Here is a 23,603-nt window from a genome sequence, read left to right on the forward strand (position 1 = left end):
ATCGGACGATTTTTGACAAGCTAGCGGACGATTCGCGCATTGGGGTATCAGCGACTGGGTATGAGCGGACACTTGTAAAGTACATATGAATCTCCTTATAACCGTAACCCTAGCATGCCAGAGTTGACTTACATTAGTGTATGGAAATCCCGCTAACAATGAGCATAGCGGCAGCACCGTACGGTAAAATGTTGATATCCTATCAAAAGTAATTACTGACACTGATTCAGAGTTGTCCTGATGCTGAATAGAGGATGTACAGGGGTGTTCCGGGTTCGTACCAAGTAATTACTGATATTGGTTCAGAGTGGTCCTGATACTGAATAGAGGATGTACAGGTCACGTTCCTCCCTCGGCAGGTGGCACCCATCCCTTAAAGTGTACTAGTTCCAACGCCATAATTCATTCGATTATGATTACGATTACGATTTTATTTACACTGCAACCATTTCCACGGTATATGGAGGAAAATTATTACACATGTATATAGCTTTTGTCACACTGACCAAGTAGATGATGAGTACCACGTATTGCAATGCTTACAGTGCCCTGAGAAGCAATTTGTTTTCGAACTATTATGTTCACCATCCATCTGTCTTCAAATTTATTAACTTATTAACTTCCAACTGTCCTGCCACCATTATAAAACTAGGCAAGTGTTTATATCAATTATTTAAAAGAAGAAAATTGCTACTCAGGGACCATAATCTCTAAATCGCATAAACCGTCATATGTATCATTATCTTTTATTTATTGTCATTACAAGTTTGTAAACAACTTTGACAGAAATAAATAAATACTATGAAATATTTATATACAAATATTTACAAAACAACACTGAAGTGATTAAAATTTAGAGAATGAAAACGTAACAAGATATATATACATCAACTATTTACAATACTATATATACTATTGGAGGGATCTATATACATCTAAGCCGGTCTTAAGTTTCCTGGACCTAGCCATCTTTTTGATCAGATGAACCCGAACTCGGCATGAGGTCTTTAACAGCTGATCGCATAGGTGTGTCCACTCCGCGCTGTGCGATAAATTCGCAGCGAAAATCGCACAAAATATTACAACAATTTACAGGTTGCTAATTGAAGTGCGCAAACTTTGGTTGTTGACAATTGAATGTGATATCACCAAGTTGGATATTCAACCAAAGGTGATGATTAGATGACAGACCATTATATAGCCCGGCCCATCCCTGGTTATGCTATATTTCTCTAACGCGTAGAGGCGGTTGTGGTTCACGCGAGCCCTATACGCAATATGCGGAGCGCCACGAACCAGCCATGCTCAGGACTGAGGGGTTAAGTTCGGGGCGTATAACTTATCCACAAAATGCAACCTATCTTTAATCTAAAGAATACCTATAGAATTCGTTTTGTTTTCAGCCGGTACCAGCGGGGTTTGAACTCAGCAGCGGCAGCGGCAGCAGCAGCAGCACACTCCAGGGTCCCTCGCAATTGTTCACGCAATTTTATTTTCATTGCTCAATCTGTTTTTTGTTATGAATGAAATAACTCTCTGTTGGGTATTTGGCTAGTATATAAGTATTATATAATTTCAATGTTTAACGCAATCGCAATCGCGAAGCTACTGTGGAAATCGAGGATCCGCTAGGGGCGTTGGTGTTAATTAAGTATTTTACTTATTAAATGCTTTAAAAATTTTTTTACTTTCTTAGCATGAAGTTTAAAAAAGTAGTTAAACGCAGCCTTAGTTCGAGCGACGGCCGTTTCGAGTTGTTGATGCCCGTTAGAGGCGTGGCCACGGAAGAGGCGTGGCAATACGATTAAGATTGACGTTTTACCTCCGAGGATTCTCACCATCCACACGCTCGATAAGTTTGAGACACTAGCACTGTAGTGATCAGACGACGCGTCGAAAACCGAAAGCTTTGATTCACTCAGAAAAACTGTCGTTTAAGTGGATATTGCGCACTGTGTCCTCAGTGGTATATTCTAACTCACCATCGCGTCGCGGTCGGCATTTACTCATTGTTTTATCGATAGGATTACATACTTTTAAAACCAGGGGCCAGTTGCTCAAAGGTTGGTTAATGATAACAAGTCGTTAAATACCACAGTAACAATGAAATTTCAATTGTCACCATATCAACTATCCACTGGTTAACTCTAACCAACTTTTGAGCAACCGGCCCCTGCGTGTTACGAAGCGAATCGGAACTCCTTCGTGTCGGACGCGCGTAGAAAAAAAGGTAAAACTTACATATATATATATATTTACAAACCGGCGTTTAAAAGTAAGAATATTTCTGATCGATGAAATATTAAACGTATTTAAAATTTCGCCGGTTTTATTTTCTTGGTAAAACAGCGATATGACGTGTTTTATTGCGAATTTCATTGCGGTTTACAAAAATGACCCGATCGATTAGGAGTGACTTTTAAGGTAACAATTTTTAGCAATTCGAGATTTGAATCTTTTTTTCAAGAAAATGGATTCCACTACTTCGAGTAACACGAATGAAAGTCGTCTGCACGCTGAAGATCAGTTCGGTGCGTACTATTGCTACCTGTACTTCATCTCTCCGGTGGATTTAGTCGACACGATGGCCTCGTGGATGAAATGGGTACAAATAATTTGCACGTCGTTTTTTATCGTTTTCGGACTGATGTCGAATGTCGTATCGTTTATCGTTATGACGATGCCGAAAATGCGCAAGTGCTCGTTCGCGGTCTACCTGGCAGCCCTAGCCGTGAGCGACGGGTGCAATTTGATACTTCACGGGATTTTCTGGATTAATTTCATCAGCGCGCTTTCGGGTGGACCCTTAATCATCCGGGTCAGTGACAAAGTGGCGAAAACATTTCTGAAGTATACAAGCATGTATTTCGCGATTTTGAGCAGCTGGCTGGTTACATTGATTAGCATTGAACGTTTCATTGTCGTCTGTTTCCCGATGTCGGCTTCGCGTTTGTGTCGCCGTCGATCGGCACGTGGCGCCACCTGTTGTACGGTTCTCGGCGTACTGTGCGTGATGTTGATCGACGGTTCGCTGCGTCCGTGGATGGACTACGACGTCGCGGCCGGTTGTCGAATGCCCGATCGACGCTACGACTCGCGCACTGTCGGAGTTCTGATGATCGGCTATGTACCGTTCTTCGTCATTACGTTCTGTTGTGTCAGTATAGTCACAGTTCTGAACATGCGCAGTGCTAGACTTCCGATCGCCGCTGTTAAACTGACCAATAACAAAGTCACTCGACTCATGCTCTTCGTGATGGCTGTATTTCTATTGTTACTATTCCCTACTATTGTCACTATTACAGTAGTAGCCGTGCTCCCGCACTTGCGGCAAGTAATGAAATTCGCTTCGGGTCCGCTGACCGCCATACTATGGGAAATGAGCTATTCGGTTAACTTCCTAATCTACGCGCTGACCAGTCGCAAAGTCAGGGAAACGTTCGTCGAGAAGTTTCTTAGAGTTTGGTCGACAGATGGCGCTCGCAGATCTAACGGTCGAATGAATACAACACCCGTACCTCCATAACCGTTAGTTTGACGTTTGAACTGGCGACTTTTGTACCGATGTAGGGTACGAGGAATAGAATGAACTATAAGATTATACGTATTGGTGCATATATTTGCATATGTAAATGAGGGGGAGGGGTGAATTGGTTAAGTGTGCTCTAGGATTCTTGTGATTAAAAGAATAATTTTATAAGTGATGTCACTTCAAAAACATTTAACATCTATATGCTTATTATAAATGTGCTTGATGTAAGGAATGAAATTTATTCGGGAGATGAATAAAATGTTCGCGATGTTGACATTAAATGTCTGGTGTTTGTAGTTCATTTTCAATCAAAAATGTCTCAGGTGAAGCACTGAACACATGTGAAGTGTGGACGATCAGTTTTTGAAAGTGAGCTGATGAAATGTCTAATATATGGTGTTTGAAAGTTTGCTGATAAAATGTCTAATATCTGATTGATACCCAGTTAATCATTGATATTGAGCTGACCGATGATAAACCTGGATCAGGTATTTCACAGGATATTTCCCCCGTTATCACACAGGGATCAACTGTTTTATCAACACGTTCTATATCCATGAATTCCGCACCACCTGCAATTTCTCTTAAATTCCCGAACTCTGATTTCACATGTCGTTCATTCGTTAATTTGCCGTGAACGTTTTGAAGGTAGGCGAAAACCGATTTGTTTCTCCGGGGATTTAGAGTAATTTCCGAAACTCTTAGTTTATAACTAAGGCATTATTCACTTGCATTTGTTGTCGCATTACTGTCCAAGTCGTCACTACTTTTGAGTTCCAATTTGTATTTCTAATTGAATAAGTGTCAGTCTTATCGTCAAAAAAATTATCACCGCAATTCGACTAAGTCATTAGTTGAAGGTACATGTGCTTAATGAAAATAAAAATTTGTAAAATATTCTAAAAGAACAATATTAGAATTTGTATGATTGATAACATCCATAGTTCGATATATTTGAAAACAGACCCACAAATGAGAAATGATTATAGGCAAGTTGTTTATTGGAAAAAATTAAAGCATTGTGCCAAAAACAGCTCGGTCTCGAGCGCGGGTTTCCAGCACTGAAACACGTGTCGCGGAATAAGCGGTTAGCTATGTTAGGTAGTTTTTGTGTTAAATGACTATCCTCCACGGCAGGGATTCGAACCCGATGGCATCGCACGACTCAGCCATCGCTCGAAACCCTGCCACACTAGACTGGGTGCGCAGGTACACGAATAAAATCCGCTTTTATATCATCAAACTTTGCTTGTATATTGGGTTTTAACCTTATCATCTGTTCTCCACGCCAGCGTACACGCAGGCTATTCTACTTCTACCCTCTAGCCTCAACCCACGGGAAGTCACTCTGGACATTATTAGCAGGTTCGAAGTTTCTTTTTCCGCCTTACCATATTAGTGTCTTCCGAAAGAGCATGAGGTTGATATTCGGAGAGTTTCTTTTATCGCAAGTGAACTCTACTTCCACCAGGAGTGAAAACCTATAATACCCGTCATCCTACCGAAGGTCTTCTTTCTGATTTTTGTCCTCACCTATCGATAACAATAACAACGCAGCCTTTCGTTTGTTAGCAGAGACTTTCTTTCCTTAATTGATGTTCATATTCCAGGTAACCTGACGTTCAACCATAGGAACAGAGGTAAACAATGAAGCTTATTCACTGTGGCATCCCGCTAGTTATGGTCTTGTGTTGGTGGTGTCAGTATCAGGTCACTCACGCGGCATACATCAGTAAGTATCGTTAGGGTCAACTGATTTGCTAATTACGGCTGTGACAGTAACAATTATATCATGAAAGGTTCGGATCCGATGGTAGACTTGGGAGCGCGCAGAAATGAAAGAGGCACACCCAGTTCAACAGGGCAGAGCAAACGTCAAGTGTTTTCTGTAATTATTTTGTTTAATTCAAGGGAACGCTTACAACGACGGCGTCCATGACGCGTCGAAACGCCACCTGGCGAGGAACGATGAAACGATCGATGATATGATTAACCGCATCAATAAAAGTAAGTTCGGTCACGTGTTAAATTGGTCACGTGGACCTCTGAAAGCACCCTAGGGCTTTGGTACAGCGTGCATAAACCAGCCATTTCGCCATCTTGGATTTCAAAAAATGGATGTTCTAGTAAAACTACAACAAGTTGGTTTCTTTTTCTGAGCTGTGCAGCGGAAGCTAAAGATCAAGAAAAAGTAGTATTCCAGACGGCCACTCTCGAGTCATATTGACCACTGTCTATTTCATTTAGATATAAACCGACCGGATGTGATAGAGGGCGATATAATCGTGCCGTTAGATGGCGCCAACAGAAGGCGTTCGGCTGTGCGGGGAAAATGGAAAACTTGGCCGAACAAAGTCGTACCGTACGAGTTTACCAGTTCGATCAGTGTCGGTAATGTATTCAATATGGCGGATGCTTATAGTCTGTTCATTATCCTTTGATTTCTGCTTCCAATATCTTTCGAGTTACATGTGTTCAGTGCTTCAATTTTTAATTTTTGATTCAATTAAGAGACATTTTTAATTGAAAGTGAACTACAAACACCAGGCGTTAGACTTTTTTGCAGCACACTTTCAAAAACTGATCGTCCACACTTCACATGTGTCCACTGTGTCCAACTTCACCTGAGACATTTTTGATGGGACAGAAATTTTTTCTGCACATTTTCAAACTTTCCTAAAATCTCCAAAAGTGAATGTCCGAGGGGGCCTCGAGGAACGCGTCGGAAGGGGGGGGGGTGTAGGGGGGCAGTGGTTCCAGGCTCGAAGTTTAACAACCGTATTACATGAATTATATGATTTTCTTTTGTAGATAAACGGGAAAAAATCAAAATGGCGATAACGGAATTAGCTTTGAAAACGTGTGTGAAATTCAGACCGAAACAGGAATCGGACGGCAATTGGATCTCGTTCCGAAACGGCGAAGGGTATGTTGATTGTTCTGTGATTTACATAATATATCCATGACCGCCATAGTGACGTCACACTCTATATAAACGTTATTTACATAATATACGTAAAATCCCAGCAGTTTCCAAATCCCCATATCTGATGGAACTGATTGGACAAAGATCCAACGATGTCAAAATATGGAGGTCTGGGCAGCCATATTGCGCTGTTGCCCACGTGACTACGTCACGATTCGAGTCTTTCAATTGAATGAAATATTTCATTTATTTTTTCATGTTAGTTGTTTGTCAAACGTTGGCTTTATGCCAAACCACGTGGGCCAAAGGGTTACCATCGGCGACGGGTGCGAAGTGCACGGTATTATTGTACACGAAATAATGCACGCTTTAGGTAACTATAGTAACTTCGTTATAACAAAGGAAACTGTTAATTTGAAAGAACCGTGTAAGCGAACGGAAGCGTACTCCCTGACGTCACAGTACATTTGCGTTTTTGATCACCAAATCCATCAGCGCCCTCACCGTTAGCAATAGACACTATCGGTGATCATACTTTTCGGAAATATTTTGTTCTGGGGGATTTTATAACCAAACCATGAAAAATGGCTTTTTCGATGCTGAAAAAACCTGTTGTCTATCACTAACGGTAGGGGGCGATGTGCAAAGCAGACGGGGCTGTTTGTAGCTCAAAACTTTGTTTAAGTTGACCAGTGGATAGTCATTGTTCCCGTTTTGGTTTTTGTTCTACGATTTTACTTTTAACCCTTTCTAGGTTTTTATCACGAACAAAGTCGTCCCGATCGGAACGGATTCGTCAAAGTACAATGGGAAAATATCATACCAGGTTTGAACGAGTCATTTTCTAGCACCATCTAGCGGTTTTTCCGTCTGTCGCGTTGATGCATAGTTCTCACTAGTGCCACCCAGTGGATCATCGATTGCCACAGTTTCATTTCTGGTTCTATGAGCGGAACATCGACTTCCTACTAGCGCCACCCTGCGGATCCTCGATTACCACAGTTGATATATTTTCATTAATCTTGAATTTGCATACAATTTGCATAAAATATATGAATTACTACCTCGTTTCATTGGCTATGCTGAAGAGCGCCACCTGGTGTATTAGTTGGATCAGCTACGTACGATTTCGGCGAAATGTCACGGATCAATATTGAATTGAAAATTATTTATACACAAATGATATTTACTTTTCGCAGTATATTTCTTTAGCTATTGTAATTGTAAATATTCTCTATTATTTCAACTCGTACAGGTAAAGGCGCCTATTTCTCGATTGTAAAGGACTCCGATACTCAAGGTTTGAAGTACGATTTCGACAGCGTTATGCACTACGGCAAAACGGCCTTCTCGAAGAACGGCAAACCGACGCTCGTCACTCGTAAGAATCCGTCTGATCGACAATTCGGACAGCGAGAAGGGGCCAGTAAACTCGATATCGAAGGCATCAATAAACTTTATGAGTGCGAAAACGGTAAAGAGCAAAGTGTTTTATACCCTTCATTTATTAAGCTTTCTCATAATCGTACGTGATCCAAGATGGCCGCCGTTTTTGTAGATACTGCTTCATCGTCATTCAATTCGATCCAAGATGGCCGCCGTTTTAGTATATTCTGATTAATCATAATCTTAATCGATTCAAGATGGCCGCCGTTTTGGTATATAATGCTTTGTCATTATTTTATTCGATCCTAGATGGCCGCCATTTTGGTAGTTTCTACCAGGTTCTAAAAGAAAAACTAAGAAAATATGTATTTTTACACTAAAAGAAAATTCCTTTATTTCATGTTTTCGAACTTTTTTTGGTTCCTAGATGCGAGTATAGGTGGCGATCTGTCGCAGTGGTCATCGTGGTCAGCGTGTAATGAGAAATGTCAATCGTGGAGACAACGATTCTGTAAACCGGAAGACGACTGTCCGGCTGCTAATTCTCACGGAATCGACCAACAGGTCAAACAGTGTCACTATTCCCAATGTCCAGGTACAGATTATCACCCACAGGTGGCAGCATACACCATATAACCAAAGCTTTAGGGTCTGACAAGGGTTCGTACCCTGGTAAAGTCTAATGGCGCCATCGGGTTCGAATCCCTTCCACATGGGGGCACTATTTCTGAATACACCATTATTTGATGTATGTTTCAGTGGCGGGTCAGTGGAGTTCGTGGACAGATTTCTCTAAATGTGACTCAAGCTGTTCGAAGAGACGCAGACGATTTTGTAATAACCCACCACCACAAAATGGCGGAATGCTCTGTCGCGGGACTGATATCAATAAAGTGCCTTGTTTTAATGGTGATTGCGATACATGTAAGTGGAGTAGTATCGGTAGTGAGAAGGGTCCATTACAGCTGCGAGGGGAGTTGGTTCACCGAGAACCTATCATGAATGTTCTACTCCCGCTACAGCTGCGAGGGGAGTGGGTTCACCGAGAACCTTTTATGAATGTTTTACTCGCTGCTCTCTCGCTACAGCTGTAAGGGGAGAGGGTTCACCGAGAACCTTTTATGAATATTCAACTCTCGCTGCAGCTGCGAGGGGAATTGGTTCACCGAACCTGTATTTCTATCATAATGTTTTCTTTTCAGCCGATTGCAATTGTGACTACAGCAGGGGTGGCTGCACGATCGAGAAGGCGGCTCCACCTGGCACGGCGTGTCGGTGCAAATATCACGGATTCTGGACTTGTAGCGGGAAGATCACCGAATGTCGAAATCCAGGAACCTATCCGTGCGAACACGCCGATAAATCTGAATATTCGTGTCTCGAGGGTGGCGGTGATTGTGGCGGTTATCGATACAGAGCAGACGACATCGATATGAAGGAAAATATTCATTCTGGATTCTAAATATTCAATCGAATTAAAAGAGGTTTCAATAAAAAATCTGAATGTTGAATGTTGAATTTTGTTTACGAAGAGTTGTATGTCGGTGGATCAGTAGAACTGATACGGTTTTTATAATGTGCCCAACGAGGACCGACTGTGACCCACCGCTCTGTTGAGGACTTCCGGTCGGCCATGATTATCACCTTAAGTTCCGTTTTCCGGTAAACTTATAGAGTCGACCATTAACACCGTAAGGTCAGACTTCCGGTCAGCATGAGTATTCAATGAATATGCAAATAGTTTTCAAAGAATATGCAAATGGGTATTCAATGAATATGCAGATGAGTATCCAATCAATATTTGGGCTATTGGGGCACTCTGCCCGCTCCCATCCTTTTACAGGGTTCGAACCCACCGTTTCGTACACAAATCAAACCAAAACTCGAGCGTTACGAAAAATAATTTATAATTTATTCCATAATTTAACGATATTATTTACATAAAACAATTAAGTATTTTATCTGTTTTAAAATCTGAATTACGTATCTTACACTTTTCATACACAAGGTTTAAATACAACCAATGAGATCAAACCTCCATGACTTCTATGACGTAGGTATTTAAAATTCTCCATGACGTAGTACACACATACCTCCGTAACGTATAGTCATACATTCACAAATTTCTATGACGTAATCCACATGTTCGATAACATTTATTTATATTGAGATCAGTCCTAAACGCATTGACAACGATCAATTAGTTAATTATCAAAACGTCTCTATAATCAACACGTCACAAACTAACGATAGATTTTTTAGTTGTTATTTTTTTTGATGTAAAAATATTTCTTTTCTTTGATTTGTTTTTTGTTTTGTATTTTTAACTAATGGCAAACTGCTGATATGTGAGTTAGTATTTTAAGAAACGATGAAACATATCGCCAGATGGCGTGCCTTTCAATCGGTTGTAAAGTATTCGTGTATCCATTCGTAATCTTCAAACATTTGAAAGTAAATACAGATAAAGTTAAAGACACCAAAAACACCTGGTGGATCCTCGGTTGCCAGAGTAGCTGTTGTAGTTAGTTACCGGTTGCACTTATATTGTGAATAAAACCTGATTGAATTGTATTGTTTGTTTGTTGTGAGCAGACGATCTCAGCCCATGTGATCGATGATTTTCCGAGCTTTCGTTAATGTAACCGCTCCGCTACGCTAGAAAATATCATAGATTTTTTTTTTTTGGTATATATAGATGAATCTACATGAATTACACGTACATAAGATATGTACGTATACACTAATGTGCATGAAATAGTGTACATACAATGAGTACATAACACTAGTGTATTGATGTACATACATGTGTAAATACATATATTAACCAGTTTACATATAATATGTACATGTATTAGTGTACACATGAATCTTATGTATGCTGGTGTACATAAATTAATTACATACAGTAGTATACAAATACAAGTGTACATAAACTAATGTACATACAATGTGTGCACATCTATTTTTTGTACATATATGGATTGTTTAGGTCATTACAGTGTGTTTTAAATGCGTTGAGTAGTTTAGTGTTTTACAAGTGATGGCGCCACTGTCGTTGCATTATTCACAAAAGCAACAACAGTTTTTTAACGCTCCGTCTCCACGCGGCCTTGAAAGTTACGCCTTTTATACGAATAACCGTCACCTCTTTCACCGTCGCTAAACAACTAGCCCGTATCGACATACCCAGAATTCCGTACCGTATCATTATTGTCCGAGTTTTTACCCACAGTTCCGTTTTCCGTCTGGTCGCCGCCATGTTTGATTTTGTTCCCGTTGTTGCGATTTTTACATAGAAAACGTTGAGTTTCGGCTGCGATGAAGTGAAAAATCTCCGCCATAGCCAACAACGAGGCTCCTAAATACAGACCTGCACTGCCACCTATATCACCTGTGAAAACAAGAAAAAAAATATTCTTGTTTTTATAAATCCCCATATGACATCGCCTGCACCCAGTTCCACGAGTTAGAGTTAACTCTTGAGTTAAAATTGGTTCATTTTCAATGAGTTAAATCAGAGTTAAATCTTAACTCGGAACTGTGGAACTGGACCCTGTTGATTTTTAATATTTCAACTATCGAGTCGATAATTAACTGTGGAACTGTGGAACTGGATCCATTAGTTATAAACAACACGCGAAAGGGAGTGATTGTTTTATACTTACATATCAAGGCGAACCACAGATACGCGCGTGATTTCGTCATCTTCTCACGATTGAACGACGTGTAAAATACATTAATATAAACATAGTTGTCCCTGAAATAAATACAAGCATTTCTTACGAATATTGAATTAAATATTGTTTATACACATTACATTAACAGCATATCCTCTATTGCCGCAGTAGTTGGTGGCCGACTGCATACTAGCGACACCTAGTGGATCCTCACTTGCCACAAGTGTAACCTCTATTGCCGCAGTAGTTGATGTCCTGCTACTACATACTAGCGACACCTGGTGGATCCTCACTTGCCACAATTGGAATCCTCTATTGCCGCAGTAGTTGGTGGCCTACTACATACTAGCGACACCTAGTGGATCTTTACTTGCCACAAGTGGAATCCTCAATTGCCGCAATAGTTGATGTCCTACTGCATACTAGCGACACCTAGTGGATCCTCACTTGCCACAATTGGAATCCTCTATTGCCGCAGTAGTTGGTGGCCTACTGCATACTAGCGACACCTAGTGGATCCTCACTTGCCACAATTGGAATCCTCTATTGCCGCAGTAGTTGGTGGCCTACTGCATACTAGCGACACCTAGTGGATCCTCACTTGCCACAATTGGAATCCTCAATTGCCGCAATAGTTGATGTCCTACTGCATACTAGCGACACCTAGTGGATCCTCACTTGCCACAAGTATGATTCACTATAGCCGCAGTAGTTGATGTCCTACTTCACACTAGTGACACCTGGTGGATCATCACTTGTCACAAGTGGAATCCACTAGAGCCGCCTGGTGGATCCTCACTCGCGACAAAGCCGTGTAGCGCCGCCCAGTTCCCAAATTGATAACTGAATGAATAATTACCGAATGAACTGTTCGTTGATGGTGATGGAATTGTTGAATTGAGTCATATGATCTCTCAATCGATTGTAGGCCACCAGGACATTCTTACGATTCTCTTCCAGGCGTTTGCGGTATTGGTTGGCGAAAATCATTACGTTATCGTTGCCGTTTAGATGATCGATGATTTTCGTGCATTCCGGTCCGATTCGCGTCACCTTCTTGTACAAGTCGCGCGTTTTCGTCAAGAACGATTGCGCTGATACCGATATTCGCCAGTAGCTGGCGCTGTCCGTGCTCAAGGTCGGTAGTTTATGGCTGATGAACGTTTCAAGGCCGTTAACGGTCGAGGCGAAATTCAGCGAAATGTTTGTCATCATCGTGTTCAATTTGGTCATCGACGACACCATATTGTTCGACGTCATACTGGCCAGCTCTTCGAGACTGCGATTGAATAGCCGGTGAAAGTCTGTGTACGTCTCGTTGGCTCTTGTTGTCACCGCCTGCAATGTGCTGATCAACTGCAAAAAATAGAATAAAAAATGAAAAAAGATTTCAATTTATTTTCTTGATGCAAAACGATACATCAAAAATCTCCAAAATTACAGTCTAAAAACCAGGGGCCAGTTGCATAGTCATGACTTAGACTTAAATCTAAGCCATGACTATGCAACCGGCCCCAGGGGCCAGTTGCACAGTCGTGACTTAAGTCCAAAAGTGGTCTTTAATCTTAAGGCTGGTCTTAATTTGTTAGATTAACTATATAACCAGGTTGGTCTTAGACTGGTTTTAAGTCTAAGCCATGACTATGCAACCGGCCCCAGGACCGTTTTATGCAGGGGTCATGGGAGCAGTCGTTGCCATTGGGAATTTTGGAGAAATTCCTTTTTTTCTGGTTTCTCAGCCCTGCCCCAGCCCCCAATCAAAGGTACTAGGTACGGTCCTGTAAAAGTTGCTGAAGACAAAGTTGACTGATTTCAGATAGATTAACGAATACGACACTACACGAGCCCCAGTGGGCACGGGCCCCAGTCGGTACGGGTAGCCTGTACTTGAACAATTATGGCACAGGGCACGAGGCCCAGTGCCATTTTCCAAGTACATGCAACCCGTTTCTATAAGTACCTTGTAATCTTATCACTTATCAACAAAAAGTTGATTGATAATATTGTATGATATTGAAATTCAAAATGGCCGCCAGTCAGCCATTTTATGATGGCCTAATAGATTCATCAACTGAGATCGAGGATATCACTTGACATTCTCGTTTGAAATATATAAAAATGATAATGATAATATCATCGATTTAGCAAAATCAGAGGCAATGAGGATAAGTGTCTTGCCCGGGGACACTACAGTAATGTATATTGTAGATCAATAATGCTACCCGAATCATTCATGCATAAATCTATACCGTATTGATGCCATGAAGGCCTTGAGGTAGGGGGTATATGTATATGTATATAGAGGTATATAGATGTATTGGGGAGGTATATAGATGTATTGGGGATGAGGTATATAGATGTATTGGGGAGGTGTATAAATGTATTGGGATGGTATATAGATGTATCGGGGGAGGTATATAGATGTATTGGGGAGGTATTGGTTTGTAATGGGTTGATTATCAGACCAGTTACCCATTTACTCCTGGGTGGAGAGAGAGGCAATGATGATAGGCGCTTCGCTGTAATTCATAGTAATAGCCGCCGCATCAATAAACCCTGCTTTTACTGTTTAATTAAACTACATTGAAAAAAACGTGCAAAACGCGTGTGATTGAAATTTCCTGGAAATCTGATAAACGCATTCGACTACTTCGTAGCAAATAAAAACATGCATCAATTTACAGGTGCTCAATATATTGCTCATAGGAAGATAAATAATGGCTAAATTATTATCAGAAATAAATCTCAAGAGGTACAAAAAAAAGAAATAAATAAATGATGATATGTGCAGCCAAATGAGAACAAAAAACGATTACAATCACTGAATCTTTGAATCCTTTGGCTATTCGATGAACGGTTTGATCGATAGCCACCGCCGGGACGATCGAGACATGCAACAAGACACACCTCCACAAAAGCCCAACATAACTTTACTTACTTACCCTAAGCCGTTTAATCAACTATATATAATATGTATGTAAAAACATTTTTTCATTTAGAATGTTCTTAGAACTCGCCGGGGGTAACTGAAATAGCATCGGGTACCCCCGCGTCGAAGCCGTTTTGCTTCATGTTTGAATCCAAGATGGCCGCCAGTCAGCCATTATGGGTAGCATTATGACCCGAATTCATTTACTGATTGAAAATCCTATCTCAAATTAGAGCGGTCGCCAGTCTAAGTTATGACTGTGCAACTGGCGTCTGAGGCCAGTTGTTTATAAGTTTATCCAAGTTTCCCCAGCAACAGACGAATGACATTACGGCGATGAAAACCTGATTGTTACCGCGGTATCTAAGCAACTGTTAACTCAACAATAACCCGTGTTGTTGCCTACCTTGCTGTAGCCATCATTCAGCGCCGCCTGGTGAGATTTAGCGTAAAATATCTGCGAATCCGCTTGTACGGTTATCGACGTCAAATCACGTGACAACTTCTGACTGCTGGATTCGGTGGCCGAAATTAGGGGTTCGAACCTGCCGGTGAGATGAACCGTGAAGTTGTACCAGGTTTCGTAGTCGGGCACGTCGTAGACGTAGTCCTTCAAACTATCGACGAACGTATCGCAATATTCGACAAACTTACTGGACGAATCGATGAAACGACTGTTGTATTTTTGCAACGTGGGTTTGATTTTGCTGGCATCAACCGACGGGAACTCCAACGACGGTTTACTAGCCTTTCTATCGATATCGCTCAGGGCTTTTTTGAACTTTTGCGTCGCGCCGTGCAGAACGAGTTTCGTTCCCTTCACGACGCTCATGATGTCGAACACGACCTCGGAGAATGTTTCATTTGCCATGAGAGGTTCGGTTAGATTCAGCGGTACGAACGCCGTTCCGTTACCGGACGTGTCGTTATACATGAACGTTTCTAGATATTGCAAATTACTCAGGATGTCCCCGCTCAACGCGTACCGGAAGTTGGCCAACGGTCCCAACACCATCGGACTCATATACTCAACGGCCGAGGCAGTGACGTAGTTATCACGTGACGTCGTTAGACCGTTGACGATTTCTTCCATGCTGGTTGTAACGGCGGCGGCGACGCTTTCCAGCTGTTTCGCGTTCGTAGCCGTAAAGTCTAACAGTTTTTTCAAATCGCGTTCGTTTTTTATCATTTCTTTCTGAAAACCGGTCAGTATGAGGTAGTCCTGTACGACCATGGTCGGTTCGACTCGGTGAAGCACTTCACGGGCTTTAGCGTAACGGGCCGCCATTTCGACGTCTTTAGCGGCCACCGATGCCATCCCTCGAGCCATGTAACTGGACAGTGACGTATAGCTGACGCTCGTCTGATAGGCTGTCTGTACACAAGGCGGAGGACAGTTAATCGTGCAGTTGTTGGCCACCTGGCGGAATTTATCTGTTAAGAATATATAAGAAAGAAATTGATGATCCAGAGACGTCAGCCCGTTGTCTGGGGCGCGTGTAGGTTGGGGGGGGGGGCGTGTATTTCGACTCTTCCTCGAGTATGTGATATATTGGGCTTAGTAATTTCATGTTACCCCGGAAAAGCTTGGGGGGAGGGGGTTTGTTAGTACATCCACTCGACAGTATAGCAGGTTGTTGGGGTATGGTGTCTTACCCAATTTCGGCAGAAAACAGTTGTAATATTTGGCTACCGTGCAATACGGATATCCGTGAACACCGTTTGCGTAGTACGGCTGACAACCGCACTGTGCCGCCACCTGTTGGGTCGTACATATTCGTCTACAGGTTACACCGGAAGTGACGCCTGTCTTACACGGCCCGTATGGCTGTTCTAAGTTTGTAATCTGAAAAAGGAGACACAAAAACGGTTACTTCACACTAGCGCCACCTGGTAGATCTTCGATTGCCAAAGTATCCTTTTCAGGTGTGACGTTACATGAAGAAAACTAAATTCATTCGAGCGCCACCTAGCGGATCTTGATTGTCGCTGTAGCATCACCAGTGTGTACGGGTGACTGATTCGACAACAACGCCCCCAGCGGACCCTCCATTGCCGCAGTAGCTTTGTCAGGTCACTGGTTTCACGGAGTGGCCGCACATTAGCGCCTCTAGCGGATCCTCGATTGCCTATGCTCATGAACTATGAACGCGGTAAGGGAAAATAATATGTTGTCAACTTACCAGTTTTGTGCGGACGCCGATCATGGCGCTTTGCGATACGGGAACCGATAAACCGAGATCTTTAACTCTAGCCGTTTCGTTCTGACTATGGACTAGTACCCTTAAACCGGCCTCGCGATGCTGTCCTTCCATGTATTCATACTGCTCTAAATTCAACAGTAATACCAGACCGAAAGCGACACCTATCGACATAAAATGAAAGACTGAACTTTTTACAAACAGTTTTATATACATGGTATACTCACTCGATCGTAGGTCCCATCGCCCTCTCTGCCCGATCGAATATCAGCGCAAGTTAAATTCTTTCGGGTAGTAGCTTTATGGTGAGGCAATTAAAAACCCGTCGGGCGTTTATCAATTTCATACCCTTATCGGTTACGAGAGGCCTCGTGCGCCAGATGTACTACCGCAAATTGGGTTTAAACTCAACATTGCGTTTGCTAACGATGATTGAGCGACCTCTAGTGAGACCAATTAGAACCTGTTACGAATTAATCTAAGATGTTGAATTACTGTCAACGGAGTAAAATTAATGAGATCGAAGTTGCAAAACAGGACTGGTTTTATTTGACTCTGGATTCAGCTCCACATTTTGTGAGGTAGCTACTGGTATCCACAGGACGTGAGTTTTTAACCTATTAACACTTACTTGAGACCAGTTTTACTAACCCGTCCCTTAAGACCGGTTTTACTAACCCGTCCTTTAAGACCAGTTTTACTAACCCGTCCTTTAAGACCAGTTTTACTAACCCGTCCCTTAAGACCGGTTTTACTAACCCGTCCCTTAAGACCAGTTTTACTAACCCGTCCCTTAAGACCAGTTTTACTAACCCGTCCCTTAAGACCAGTTTTACTAACCCGTCCCTTAAGACCGGTTTTACTAACCCGTCCCTTAAGACCAGTTTTACTAACCCGTCCCTTAAGACCAGTTTTACTAACCCGTCCCTTAAGACCGGTTTTACTAACCCGTCCCTTAAGACCAGTTTTACTAACCTGTCCCTTGAGACCAGTTTTACTAATCCGTCCCTTAAGACCAGTTTTACTAACCCGTCCCTTAAGACCAGTTCTACTAACCCGTCCCTTAAGACCAGTTTTACTAACCCGTCCCTTAAGACCGGTTTTACTAACCCGTCCCTTAAGACCAGTTTTACTAACCCGTCCCTTAAGACCAGTTTTACTAACCCGTCCCTTAAGACCAGTTCTACTAACCCGTCCCTTAAGACCGGTTTTACTAACCCGTCCCTTAAGGCCAGTTTTACTAACCCGTCCCTTAAGACCAGTTTTACTAACCCGTCCCTTAAGAACAATTTTACTAACCCGTCCCTTAAGACCAGTTTTACTAACCCGTCCCTTAAGACCAGTTTTACTAACCCGTCCCTTAAGACCAGTTTTACTAACCCGTCCCTTAAGACCAGTTTTACTAACCCGTCCCTTAAGACCGGTTTTACTAACCCGTCCCTTAAGACCGGTTTTACTAACCCGTCCCTTAAGACCGGTTTTACTAACCCGTCCCTTAAGACCGGTTTTACTAACCCGTCCCTTAAGACCAGTTCTACTAACCCGTCCCTTAAGACCAGTTCTACTAACCCGTCCCTTAAGACCAGTTTTACTAACTCGTCCCTTAAGACCAGTTTTACTAACCTGTCCCTTTTGCGAATGCTTGCTGTTGATAAGAGAAACAAACTCCGTAATCTGTTAAAACCGTTTGAAAATCGCTGATACTCAAAACGTGAGATTGAAAACTGGCTCTGAAAATAGTTCATCCATACACATCATAAATGATACGTTATTAATGACAATGATTTGATATTGATATTGAAAAGGAAAATGATAATGATAATGTTATGATATTGAAAGATAATGATAATGATATTAACAATGAAATGGTTATTTCTCGACTACGAAGTATTCACTGCACTTTATAAAAAAATGAGATGTGGTTCAAAAAAAATTCAACTAATTAAATAATCAAAGAATGACCAGGACTCGAACCACCTAACCTCGTATATACAGAGGGAGAGTGCTAACCACTGGACCAACAGAACAACTACGTATAACCAGTAGATATTTCAGTTTTATTTCTTCATTTCTATTTACGTCGTTTGGATCTTGGTTTCCCAAAGACTATTGTTTATTTAACCTCACGACGGGACTTTAGCTTTTGAAGTGTTGCCCGCACAATGTAAGCAACCAGCAAGACCCCCGAACCCACTTGTCAGTGAGTTCTGTAAGCAACCAGCAATACTCAAACCCGCTTGTTTTTCAACTTTGTACGCAGCCAGCAGGATTCGAACCCACTTGTCACGCAGTACTGATGTGTAGATGCAACAGCATCACGCCTCCGTCCCACTGGGAGCTACTGAGACCAGCTTTATTGCGTAACTAACTATTCGCTAATCGACTTTCACGCACACTTGAGGAGTGTGAAAATTATTGATAATAATTGACCGCTTTGTGTAGGATGAATTATTGATAGTAATTGACTTACTCTTTGATGGTGTCGTTCGTACGATGGGCCAAACTGGTCATCATCTCCCACGAGTTTAGATCGGCGATACCAGGATTCATTCTGCCTGAACCGTAATACTTAGACAAAGCAGGATACAGACCCCTCACTTCCGATTCAACAAGCCTGAAAAAACATTTGGGAACTTTTGAACTAGGTCAAAAAATTGCACAGTCTTAAGACTGGTTTTAAGTTTTGAGATTTGCTACAGAACTTAGTTTGTCGTGAACTGGTGTGGTGTAGTATCATTGCCTATCGAACCAGAATGAGCTTAGACTGGTCTTAAGTTGTTAGATTGGTTATAGAACCAAAACGAACTTAGACTGGTCTTAAGTTGTTAGATTGTTTATAGAACTAAAATGAGCTTAGACTGGTCTTAAGTTGTTAGATTGGTTATAGAACTGATATGAGTTTAGACTGGTTTTAAGTTGTTAGATTGGTTATAGAACTAAAATGAGTTTAGACTGGTCTTAAGTTGTTAGATTGGTTATAGAACCAAAATGAGTTTAGACTGGTTTTAAGTTGTTAGATTGGTTATAGAACAAAAATGAGCTAAGACTGATCTTAAGTTGTTAGATTGTTTATAGAACTAAAATGAGCATAGATTGATCTTAAGTTGTTAGATTGGTTATAGAACCAAAATGAGTTTAGACTGGTTTTAAGTTGTTAGATTGGTTATAGAACTAAAATGAGCTTAGACTGGTCTTAAGTTGTTCGATTGGTTATAGAACCGAAATGAGTTTACGGTCTCAAATTGTTAGATTATTATTTTTCGGAGATTGAATCAGAATGAAGTCGCTCTTCAAAAATAATCGTAATACAAATTTCAGCGTCTATTCAATGTTGAAGCGTACACTATATACATGTAAATACTGTATTACGTGATGAATTTTTATTCAAAAAAATTGTTCGTCCACTCATATTTCACCGTGCTCTCGTCTGTCAGTGTTTGCAGGCGCGTACCTGTCACGTATCGGGTTGAAAAGTGTTGTAGTAGGACCGTTAAATCATATTTAATTCAGACGTTTCGTTCGCCGTTAACAATCGCTATTTCACAAGGGGTGAAATCAAACTGACAGCACTCCATAAAATTCTGAACCCGGTCTCTTATCTAGCGCATTGGTGCACAATCGAGGATTACATGTGTGGCAAGTGAGGATCTACCAGGTGTCACTAGCGTACAATAGGACATCAACTACTGCGGCAATAGAGGATTCCACTTCTGGCAAGTGAGGATCCCAACAGTTGTCACTAGTGTACAACAGGACATCAACCAGGTGCCAAACCAAAAAACTTTATTTCAATTATAGTTAACGAATGATTAATCTAAAAGCTTTGGTAACACATTTTCTGAGACAGTAAATTGTAGTGTACCAGGCCCGGGATAGAGGCCGAGACACTATAGTTCGTCTGCCGGCCGTACATCACGACAAAAGCTAATCAGTGGTTATAAAAACTTGGATGGTCTGTCGTGTAAATTATTGCATTCCAGAAGTTCTCGCAGAACGACTCGTGTGTTTGATTCATTATGACGACGTCGCCAATAATCGAAAACCAATCGATAAAAAGACGATCAATTTCAAATGGGACGATGGTGGCGTGCGGTGTAGAGAGCGAGCCTAATTTGCATACACAGTTCACGTCGATCCTACGATCCTAATTTGCATATTCAGTTATCAGCTACAGTCGATGTGAGGACGTGTGAATAGAAACAATATCGTCGTGTATTTGATGATGGACGACCGAGCCAGCGAGCGCGCATGCGTACCTGCGTGCGTCGATTCAAACGACATTCTTTCAAACCGTCGTGTTTGTTGCCGATCGCGCGGGAGTGGTGTTCAAATGATCGCTGGTCGGAGACATAAACATGCAAAAATGCAAGATTGAAATCTCATTCTTCGTCTATCTAACCAGGGCAAATCGATAGCGATAGTAAAAAATAGCCGATATTTTCAAATTTCACTAAGTTCGAAATTTTCAAAGTTCACTAAGTTCAACGACTGAAGGTAATATTGTAAATGATTAATTAATTAACGACACAATTTTAGCTTCTATAGCGCAAGACAAGTTAAAAGTGCAAATGTACTCTTCCAGAAAATGAAAGTCGTAGAATAAACGAAACAAGAATGTTTTGAGAGAGTTTGCTCCAGCTATGTTCAGTCCGTTCCCGATGTCTGGCGAGGCAACATGTGAAAATGCCCTTAGTCCTCTGCCGTAAAAAGTCCTATCAACCAGGGGCCAGTTGCTCAAAAGTTGGTTAAAGATAACCAGTCGTTAAATACCACAGTAACAATGAAATTTCATTGTCGCCATATCAACTATCCACTGGTTAACTCTAGCCATCTTTTGAGCAACCGGCCCCTGCAGTTTCCCCTAGAAGCTTTGAGTTCTCTAATTTATCAAGTTTACCGATAGTAAAATAGTTAGTATTTTTAGTCGGTTAATTTTTCTACCCGAGTGCGACAGGGTTTACGCTTTCCGCTTCATCAGTTGAACAACAGCGACTCTGAATTTACTGTTAGACAAACAATAGACTAAAAAGTTCATACACGAATCAACTACAGTTAAACCGATAGCGATTTTTCGCCGAACCATAAAAACCTCGTCACCGGTTAGATTACCAATGGGAAGATAAAGTATCCCTAAAAACCCAGCCCACTGCATTCTTTCAACAAATATCAAACATTCGAATGTGACAAAAACAGCAACAAGAGCAAACGACATTCTCAATGCGCGTAACTCTAACGTGTTGGAAGTTTGATTCTTTATTGCTGAACGACTTTTACCGATTCGTGAAAATTTGATCACAATCAAAGCCAAAATTAAAATGACGTTTATTAGAAACAGCGCGATCATAGGAGCGATGACACTTGATACTGTGCCCATCCAGCCTTCTGCCTCCATCTTCCAAACACCGAACGGGCCGAAGTAAGCAAAATACCCACCTCGTGCAAGGGTAGGATATCTGTGAATACAACGCATAGGGTAAAGATCCCGTTGCGGCAAAAACAATGGAAGGAAAAAACAAATACCATAAACATTTATCAATGATATGATACAATTCACCACTTTCCGTGTCCAGAACATTCTCGATTTTAACGGGAAAATTGTAATTACGAGTCTTTCTAAACTGATAAGAATAACGCACCAGTTTCTGGTCTGTTGAAACATATAAAACGGTCCTATCGCAACTTGTATAAATTCCCAGCCATAATGCCAGTCATCTATTCGAAAAATAGTATCCCCTAAATGTATATAGATGTGAATTGCGCGTAGAGGGTACATGACGAACACACTCGATGAATAACATATGTCCAAAATAGCGAGAACTTTGAGTAAATAATAAACATCTTTGTTCATCTTTTTCAAGACTAAAATCGTTATGACATTCAAAGTGATGCCCAATATAGTGACGGGCCCGTAAAAGAAAATGTACATATAAACGCTGAATCTATATTCCCAGCGGATCGGCAGTTCACCCTGAGCCCAATCGCAAACTCCATGATAGACTGGTTTTGTGGTAGTAACAGTAGTTGACAGAACAGTAGAAATGTTTGAATAGCTCATCATTCGTCTAGCGGCTCCACACGCCCGATTCAACTCGACTCTCTGAAATATCAACCACCTAAACTTCCCGGTGTCAGTACACACCCATTTTCAGTAGCAGGTAGTAATTTGGCAGACGACTGTAAGGCGCTGGTATATTTCGTCACACCCCGAGGTATAAAGGCCTATTCTATAGTTATGGAACTCCACTCGGGAACTGTATGAAATATGAAAGCTTGATATTTGTAAAACTTAATATATATGAATATTTTCTCATTCAGCTATTGCTACAGGATAGATCTGTCTGTATCTCTCTCGCTTACGTATATTGGCAAAACGAACATCATGACATAATTCTACACAAAGCTATAGTGTAGGCCTACGCGCTCCACACAACACGGCCCTCATCAACAGGTCCTCCAGACTTAAGGGATAGCCATATTAATCCATGTTACGCGTTGTAGTGCTGGCAAAAACCGCGATATAGTGATAGCCGATGACGGAGATAAGGTGGCAGGGCCATCATGGGAGAATTTCGGGTTTTGTGTGTAAGTAGCTTCGCCTGCTGAGAAGGTCGTGCATTCAGTGAACTCATGAGGTTCTCCTAGTTAGTTTGGCTGAGCCATGCGCAGGAGTATAATAGGTCCAGGGACCGAAAAAGGGCACTAAAGAAATATGTATATTTCGTTCGCGGAAAAAGGGTGCACCCTCAAAACCCAACCCAAATAAGCTGCTTATCTAATTCAGTACAGTGCCGCGTGATGAAACATTAGCAAAGTTCTGCTTTTCTTTAAGAGGGAATATTCGCGTCATGCATGAGGGTCATATAGAATCCGTCCCAGGAATCTGCTCGCTTGGGTCGGAGGGGATGGGAGGGGTTGGGGTTGATCTGTGATGCCATACCTGAATGAGTTT

General features: G+C 41.6%; 3 protein-coding genes across 4 annotated transcripts in view; 2 read left to right on the forward strand and 1 right to left on the reverse strand.

Annotated features, from left to right (window-relative positions):
- Window positions 1-2,470: 2,470 nt before the first annotated feature.
- On the forward strand, window positions 2,471-3,526 carry LOC141910406 (uncharacterized). The gene has a single exon (XM_074801144.1). The coding sequence runs from the start codon at window positions 2,471-2,473 to the stop codon at window positions 3,524-3,526; it is 1,056 nt and encodes a 351-aa protein (XP_074657245.1).
- A 560-nt stretch (window positions 3,527-4,086) lies between these two features.
- On the forward strand, window positions 4,087-9,322 carry LOC141910109 (zinc metalloproteinase nas-36-like). 2 transcript variants are annotated; one of them, XM_074800823.1, is made up of 11 exons: window positions 4,087-4,180; window positions 5,143-5,264; window positions 5,444-5,539; window positions 5,780-5,923; window positions 6,344-6,458; window positions 6,722-6,831; window positions 7,213-7,284; window positions 7,714-7,932; window positions 8,272-8,439; window positions 8,604-8,768; window positions 9,047-9,322. In XM_074800823.1, the coding sequence occupies exons 2-11, from the start codon at window positions 5,180-5,182 to the stop codon at window positions 9,304-9,306; spliced, it is 1,434 nt and encodes a 477-aa protein (XP_074656924.1). In that variant the 5' UTR covers window positions 4,087-4,180; window positions 5,143-5,179; the 3' UTR covers window positions 9,307-9,322. The 2 variants fall into 2 exon arrangements, with proteins under 2 accessions (XP_074656924.1, XP_074656925.1); XM_074800824.1 differs by lacking the exon at window positions 4,087-4,180 and adding an exon at window positions 4,668-4,741.
- Window positions 9,323-10,445: 1,123 nt separating this feature from the next.
- The window catches only part of LOC141910407 (uncharacterized), a 28,197-nt gene continuing 15,039 nt past the window's right edge, over window positions 10,446-23,603 (reverse strand). Inside the window, exons 2-11 of the mRNA XM_074801145.1 lie at window positions 19,125-19,268; window positions 18,278-18,384; window positions 16,637-16,818; window positions 16,110-16,299; window positions 14,860-15,887; window positions 14,467-14,484; window positions 12,384-12,880; window positions 11,513-11,604; window positions 11,048-11,238; window positions 10,446-10,502 (exon numbers count right to left, since the gene is read on the reverse strand). Coding sequence (XP_074657246.1) covers window positions 10,446-10,502; window positions 11,048-11,238; window positions 11,513-11,604; window positions 12,384-12,880; window positions 14,467-14,484; window positions 14,860-15,887; window positions 16,110-16,299; window positions 16,637-16,818; window positions 18,278-18,384; window positions 19,125-19,268 — 2,506 coding nt within the window. The remainder of the gene's footprint in view (window positions 10,503-11,047; window positions 11,239-11,512; window positions 11,605-12,383; window positions 12,881-14,466; window positions 14,485-14,859; window positions 15,888-16,109; window positions 16,300-16,636; window positions 16,819-18,277; window positions 18,385-19,124; window positions 19,269-23,603) is intronic.

Source organism: Tubulanus polymorphus, chromosome 8 (assembly GCF_964204645.1).
Source record: "Tubulanus polymorphus chromosome 8, tnTubPoly1.2, whole genome shotgun sequence".
Taxonomy (NCBI): domain Eukaryota; kingdom Metazoa; phylum Nemertea; class Palaeonemertea; order Tubulaniformes; family Tubulanidae; genus Tubulanus; species Tubulanus polymorphus.